At 32.5% G+C, this 8,585-nt stretch overlaps 1 protein-coding gene across 1 annotated transcript; it reads right to left on the bottom strand.

The window, feature by feature from the left end:
• Nucleotides 1–1,063: 1,063 nt before the first annotated feature.
• On the bottom strand, nt 1,064–2,028 carry LOC108560744 (dachshund homolog 1-like; the record flags this gene model as incomplete). Its single annotated transcript, XM_017918414.1, has 1 exon — nt 1,064–2,028. A coding segment is annotated over exon 1 (662 nt), but the record flags the coding sequence as incomplete, so codon positions are not given.
• Between the last annotated feature and the right edge of the window lie 6,557 nt (nt 2,029–8,585).

Genomic DNA, 8,585 nt, shown 5'->3' with positions numbered 1-8,585 from the left:
GATTTGATCGCTATTAACTTGAAGCAATTTAATGCGACTGAAATTAATTAATTAAATTAAAGTAAATCGTGGAAAAAGCGTTGGGCTTGCCCACATCTAGATTTCTAAATTTACAAGTTACACTTGAGATTAAATATCAATTTATCTCGGAAATTAACCGTTCGAACGAGTATTTGCCTGGAAAACGAGCGCATTTCTTCATCAAGACGAAGACGGAGGATGCATTAAAAGGAGAAAACAACAAAGTGTAACGTTAAATATATTAAGCGATTTTACGACAAATTAATGAAGCGTAAAATAATTAAAAAGAACTTCTGATCTGCGAGCAGAATCGAGATAATTATGAGATCGGGTAGCTCGAGGTACAAATTAATACCTGAAAACCTGCCCTTCTATTAATAATTTATAGTGAATAACAACATTTCTCATTCGCATCTTCGATATATGCGGCGCGCATTCTCCGTAATTAAAATAATCTTTATTTCAGTGGAAATAATGCGACAGTGAGTTGTTATTATCAATTTTTTTTTAAGTGTTATCGAGTTATTAGTGGATATTTCATGGGTTTCATTAAAACACTTTTCGTATTGTTTTTCTTGTGGCGTGGGTTGTGAAACTGCGGTAATAAATAAATGCGATAATTATAATATTTCGGGTGTTGAGATAATGCAATGTATCCAATATATTCGATAAAAACAAGCAATAAATGTATTAGAAGAGCGAAACAATATCAAATAACAATTAAACACCTGTGTTTGTGCTGTCTCTTATCAATGTAATATTTAATAAATTACACACGTAATAAAACGGCATTCGATTGTAATAATAACATTCCGGGTTTTTGGCGGAATGGGAATGAGAAATATTGATTTTCTTCGTGTGAGATTAAAAAGGAACGAATTCGGTTGCTGCTGTTGCAGGATGATTCAGTTAATGCGTATGCAAGCGAGGGAGATGAAAATCCCCCTTGTTTCATTGCAATTAGAATCGTTTCGAGGAGGGTCGGAGATGCCGATTGCTGGCCTAGTTACATAACAACATAACGTAATGCTCAGACACGTACCTGGCTGTGGTGCAGTCTCTGTAGAGGGTGTCGAAGTCTTTGCAGGAGAGCAGCTTGCAGCGGTTGACTCCCGGCTGGATGGCGCCGAGTCCTCTAAGGATTCGCACTTGTTCCACGTTGCAGACTAAGGGGACGATGTCGAGGCGCTTGAGCTTCGTGTAAACTGTGTGGAGGCCGCCGACCAGGTGCTTGAGGAAGAGTTCGAAGGCCTGCGGCAGACACAGCATCGTGTCGCCGGCGATTATGAAAGCGGCGACCTTTTGGCCGCGGTAATCTACCAGTTTGCACTCGTTGGCAGTTGGGTCTGAGGTGGAGATCGGCGGCGGACTGTTGTAGGAACGCGGTGGACCGTGGTGAGCCATCAGGTCCAGGGGATTGTGCAAAACACCGAGTGAGTTCAGGAGTCCGAGACCCGGGGGATGAAGATGGCCAAGACCCATGCTTCTGACCAAATTGGCTGTGGACACCGGCGGCGGACTTAGTGGATGTGCCATGGACATCGGAGGACCTAGGGGACTGGCTTGACGCGGACTGTGCACTTGATTGTGGTTATTGTTGTTGTTATTGTTGATTGGAGAGGATGGTGGTTTGACGGCTACAGCCGGGGATCCGGAAGACGCGTGGCTACTATGATCTGAGTCCATTCCCGTATTGTCCATCATCGCGCGCTACGCACTCCTCGTCAAGAGATCAACACACTTCAAAAGCACTGCACATATACGGATGGTTACAGGGAGACGAATACTTCGCAATCTATTCTATCACTGACTGGCCTTTCGGAGAAGAGTGTTGCTTCGAAGGGGACAGCAAAAGACAGTTACAGATACAGTCGTGGCAACTGGAGTGAACAGATGGATCTGTAATAGTCTCTGTAGCTGTGAGGGTGATTCCGATTGTTTGATTGTCGGGCGGGGCGGTGCGCGCTCACCAACCAACCTGGAGGAAGCACGGACACAACCGGTACACTCGCAGGATACAAATGTAATAAATAAAAACATTTCGAAAAACTGATGCAAGTGTTTGGAGGCGGTCGCAGCCGCCTGTCACGCCCTCCGACTTCCATTGGTCGCGGCCGGGTGACGCTCCTCTCCCATTGGCGCCCCACCACTCACCGACGCCTCGCACCCGAACACGCCCCGCGCTACTGGAAGAACTTCGTTTCTTTGTAAGTCCTCGAGGGCGGATGCAGGAGAACTTGAAATATGAGTTGTGACGTATTGATAAAGAATGTCACCGGCCTGTCGTTGCGGAATCAATACATAAGGTGCGGTATGGATACATTAGAAAAACTTCCATTCCTCCTCTTTCTTTTTCCTTCACTAACTTGCAAAAAAAATCGCCAAATTTACTAAAATTATCTGTAATTTGCATAAATCTACAATATTTATTTTTCAACTATGCTTTAAATCTAAAAAAAAATAAAATAAATTCCACATAAGATTTAATTATTAATAGCAAATTAATTTCACTATAACAGCAATTATTCTTTTTTACTTTTATTTTTCAGAACAATTAATTTTTGGTAGATTTAAATTAAACTATTTTAAAATACAAAATTTTCATTTATAATTTGTGTAAATTTACATTTTTTAACATCGCGCTAAGTTATTTTTATTTGTAACATAAATTAAATTCCACATAATATTTAATTATAAATATTAAATTATATTTTTCTGAATTGTTCTTTTGTAAACTAGATTTAAAAAAAAAAACAATTGAAAAATAACTAATTTTATGTATTTTTATTTAATTTTACAGAGAGTTATTTTTTGCTTGAAAACGTAAATTAAACTTCACATAATAATCAATTATAAATTGAAGCAAGAAAGCTTATGATATATAGAATTTAATTATTAACATTTCATTTTTAAAACTCAATTAAGATAAAAAATAAATTTAGCCGAATAAATTAAATTTATCTATAAATTGTATAAATACACTTTTCAACTTGGTTTAAAATTATAAAACATAATGCTAAGTTATTATTTATTATCAACATGAATTAAAATTCATAAATTTACATTACATATTTGAAAGATATATTTTTTTTTCATTTTGATTTTATTAAATTTACTTTTTTTATTTTTAATCCAACACTTTTTCTTTCATTAACGTAAGAAAATACTGATTTTTTAAATTGATTTTCATTCTAAATTCAATAAGGATTATAAAAATATGATTACAGAATCATAGAAGAGTTCCAACACTTTTTCTTTCATTAACGTAAGAAAATACTGAAAATATAAATTAAATTGTATATACTGTATACAATTTAATTTATATTTATATAGAAAGATTCACTAATTTGTAACATATTTCAAACATTTCTTTACACTCCAATTTATATCAAATTAAAATAAATTAAATATTATATAATTTTGTTCTATAATATTCAAAAATAATGTGGTTTCAATAAGAAAATATTTACTAACCAAAAATTGTTTTATTTTGAAAATAAAATAATGTTTATTTAATAGACAAAGATAAAAGTATAGATCTTTTTCGAAATAGGATTGTTGTTGTTTTTTAGTGTTGTTGTCGGTGGGTCATTGGTTTTTTTGGTCAGTAGGTCACTAACACGAAAGAATCCCCCACGCAATACAGTGTTCGTGCTTCATCCCTCTGAAAGCGTGCAGTATTTTTACTGACCGACTGAACAACTGCGGGGAGAGATGCTCTCACCCCAATACAACGAAGATACCCCGACCCCTCGCTGTTCTCGCCTTTATTACACCGAATACAATCGGACTCAGAAATGTGTATATCTACACATATATGTTTGTATCCGTGTTTTCCGCGTGAAAGCACCGGCCTTCTTGTCTGTCTGTATATACATATGCGTGTCTCTGTCTGTCTGCATGCATGTATATATCTATTTATTGTTTGTTGTTTTGTTTGTTCGATGTAAGTGAACAACGCGAACAACACTATCACTGCTACAATTGGGAGCACTTGAAAAGCTCGCTCCCTCTCGCTAATCGAATGCTTAATCCGCACGCACTTAATGACTGCTACTCCTACCTCGTTGAATGGCAAATTGCCATTGGAAATAAATGCGTTATTCGCGTTTTAAGTGGACTCCAATTACAAATGTCAGCACGCCAATTGAATCAATTTCGCATTAATTGATTGCCGCTCTGATACGGAGCGCACCAGATCAATAATTTAACTAAACAGAATGCGCAATCATTAAACCAGAGTTTAATTAAAACATTCTAATAATAGCACAAACAACAATTACAATAATAACACGCATTACACTAAAAACAAAATCTGAACAAATTCATTCTTTTTATTTTAAGCTTTATAAATATTACATATTTATGATTAAATATCTTTTAATACAGATAATAACCAAATGAAAATGTTATTGAATTGAAAATATTTATTTCCAATTTAAAAAATATTACACACTTATAAAGATAAAATGACAAATCAGTCAATTATTTAAAATATAATGTAAAAAAGCTAAGTTTTAAGCCGAATATTAATGATAACTGAATTTAATAAATGAGGTAATCAGATTAACAGGAATATTTTTCCCTTCTCATAGTTATTTTTCTGTTGTTGTAAAAGAATGCAATTTTCCAGTGAAATAAATTTAATGGTGAGCGGTTTTTGGGCAATATTGCTGGTTAAAAAATAAGAGAAAGACATATGTGATGTGGGTGAGTGAGAGAGAGGTATATAGAGAGAGGAAACGAGTGCGAACATATCGGGAATAAATCGCTGGAGCTAAAGTGATTCCATTCCGTGGTCGGAAAGGCATATATAATATTTTTATGGCGGATTTTCAAGTGAAAAGAGTCGTGATCTATAGATGTATAATAATATAAAGAGGGCACTTTATCGGCACTAGCCACATATACATACATATGCAGACCCCCGATGTAATTTTATATGACACATTATGTATTAAAAGCGGCCCCGCCGTTGCGGAAAATTGCCTATGATATGTCGATATATCAGTTTTAAAGGTCTTTCGACGCACATGCATTTGAATAAATATTGAATATAATATAGATTCAAGCGCCGGTGATTCCTCCTCGCCTTATGCTCGACGTCCCCATTCCGTCCATCTACATATTTCACTCTTCACATTCTGTACACACAGCTATCTTTTTACTGCTTGTTACAGCGTTTACAAAAAAAATATATATCTACCTTCTTATAACGGATAAAAACCGTTCAACAATATAATTAATATTGTTTTTAATTTCACTCTTTGACACATTACAATTCTTTTGTAAAAATAACAATATTTTTTTAAATAAAATCTATAACTTATCTAATTATAAACAAAAACATATTAATATGATCATAATAATAAGATTAAAAAAAATAATAACTGTTACAAAGAGCTATTGACCATTAGAACTAATTGATTCAAGTTTTTTTTGTATAGTTTTTGCTTTCAACACATATTGAATTGCGTGATCAAAAATATCCGTATAATATGAAAACGTTATCAAGCATTTACTTTTCTATTTGGGCACAGCTGTCTCGACTATTATAACTTATTATATGGCGTTTCTAGAAGAAGAAAAAAAAAAGATGGTAATCTTTAAAGCGTTGAAAATTTTATCTAATTTTATTTAAAGTATAGTTCTTTGACACATTGATGAAAATATATAAAAAAAACTATTTTGTTTTTAAAATTAAATATTTTAAAGCTTATCTTTTTAAATTTTAACGTTTTGAAATTTTTATATGATCAAAAATATTAAAGTAATAAGAAAAAATTCTAAGTTTAATAATTCATAGGAAAATTATTTGTACAATTAATATAATGTTAATACATTGATTTATTGTTTACTAAAGAGTAACAGTGTAAATATTTATAACAAATTCAATATATAAATAATTATGCAATTAAATATATATATGATAAGTTGCACATTACGCATTACTTATTAAATTTTGCGTATTTGAAATAAATGAAAATTTGCGGAACACGAACATTTGATGCGAATTTCATTGTACAGAGTTATAAAATTACTTTTTTTTGTAGTTTCATACCAATATTTTTTTTTACATTTTTTTTTTGGTCGGAGAGGCGTTGATGATCGATCTCGTTGGTAACGTCAATTTCCGTTAAATTAATTGCGTCCTACAGTTTTACAAATTTTATAATTGCTGTTTTCATGTCACCATTGTGGCCCTTGTTTCCATTAATTCAACACACATGCAACGCGGCTCGCCTCGCCATCGCCATGATGATGATGATCATCATCATCATCATAACTGACGCGATTAATATTTTTACAAATACAGGTAATTGTGTCGCTCCGCTATCTGTCATCGGCATTGTTTGATTCCACCGGACCGCTCTCGGAAACCTCCATTCACCACCAGACCAGATAATAGAGTCTGATCATATCCCCGATATATCCAAATATTATATTCACCATTATACCACAACACACTTTCATTATAGTGCCAACCAAAAATACAAACATAATCATCTTTCTTCAGCAACAGTTTTTTTTTATTTATTTATTTTTCTGTTAATTTTATTTTCTTTTGTTTCAACTATTTGTTTCCTATTCTTCCTTTTGCATTTTTCCAATTTAATTAAATGTAAGTACTCTTTCAGCAGGCAACATTGTTCGAGAGTCTCATTGTCTTCAATATTTTAGAATTGAAGACAACTACAACAACAACAACAAAAAAAGACTTACACTATGCATTAATATCTCTTTTTTTTTCGGACGAGACACTGTTATTATAAATATTATATTTGCATAATATTTATAATAACAGCTACACGAAATAACTAAATATATATTTTTATGCACATTTATATACAAAAAATGCTATGATCGATAAGTGGCGGCATTTAATAACATACTGTTTCACAGCAACAAAAAAAAATATTGGCAGTGCATTTATCCCGAAACGGTATGCAACATTGCACTTAAAAAAGGTACAAAAAAGGGTCTGCGCCGATCATTATGGGGTGTTTTGTTAAAATGCTTAAACCAGATTATTGTAGGGTTCGGAGCAATTTTATATGAACACGGGTCATCGATTGATCTATTATGTGGACTCTCCATAACACAAAAGGGACCGTTTTTCTTTCGCTTACCGAGATTTTAGGAGAGTTCTCTCTTTTTTTTATATTGTGTGTTAATACGACGGTTGTTCGCAACAACCGGGTTAAAGGTTTTATACGAAAGGTAATCTATTAACTATACTTTTAACATCATTTTTTTTATATTACATTCAACTGATGCATTGTCATAGATTATTATATTTTTTTATAACTAAATAAGTCAGAAAGACTTAGGTCCATAAGTCCTTAGGTCCAATAAAATAAATATAAAATTAATTAACGTTTAAAACACTTGGAATTTTATATCAATTTTGATTTGTTATTTGTTAATTTAATACATTTTATAACACAAGAATCTGTCTTGCATTTGTTGTTAGACATTATGTTATAAAAATATTGACAATTTATTAAATTTCATTTATAGTAAATGGTTTAAAACATATTACAAAATCAAAGAAATTTTTAAATAATACAAGTATTTGTTTCATTAAAGTATTTTAATTTTATGTTTTTACACATCTCATGAGTATTATTTTATAAATCATTATATTGTATTCCTAAAATCTCTATAACTTTCTTATTTAAGTCTCTTAAAATCTACAATAATAAATGTTAAAATAATTTCAAAGTTTATTGCATATTTAATTGTAGCAAATAATATTTCTCAAAAATATTTTATAAAAATCTTAATAATAATAATAACATTTATTGTAACAAATCATACTACATACCCAAAAAACAATATAACAAGAAAATTTAAAAAAACAATTTGGTTACAAAGCGATATTGACCATAGGACTTTTTGCCCTAAAATTTTTATTATAGATACTTAATTCATATAGAGACAATAAAATTATGATATTTTCTGTTGCAAATAAAATCATTGTTATTCTTACTGCCCATTAAATTAATTGTGTTTTGACTTTTTGAAACAATGAAATTTGGAAGTTACTTACTGCTATTAATTATTTAGAAAGAATTGTAAGATATGAATAATAATAATTGCTTTTGTACAAAGTTATCATATTTACTATTGTATCGTATATGCTTTATTTGTAATATCGTTTCTGGTTCGGTGGCAAAAGTAAAATCATTGAGGTAGTCGTGTTTGTTTGTTTGCGTGTGTTCGAAGGCGAAGAGAAATCAGTTGATGTTCGATTTGAATGATTGGAATGCTTAGAGCGCGATCGGTTTTATATTGTTGTTTGTAATGGTGGCGATCGGTTCTGGTGAGAGGAAAGCCCGAAGGGTTTGAGCAGAAGCAATAGTAGAAGCTGCTGCACCAGCAGCAGCAGCAAGCAGAAGCCAACCATCCACTCCGCACTCTGCATCAACCGATGACCGCATGACACTCGGTAGTTGAGCTACATATTGATATAATCCAGTTTATCTAACATGCAGATCGGCGATGCATTGTTCCAGCATCATTGTTACATTGCATCGGGGTGGTAGGTATATATATATATG

The sequence above is a fragment of the Nicrophorus vespilloides genome, unplaced genomic scaffold, assembly GCF_001412225.1.
Source record: "Nicrophorus vespilloides isolate i.1.1-1 unplaced genomic scaffold, Nicve_v1.0, whole genome shotgun sequence".
In the NCBI taxonomy this organism is placed as follows: domain Eukaryota; kingdom Metazoa; phylum Arthropoda; class Insecta; order Coleoptera; family Silphidae; genus Nicrophorus; species Nicrophorus vespilloides.
Note: the sequence above shows the minus strand (reverse complement) of the source record. Positions and strands in the feature narration are given on the sequence as shown.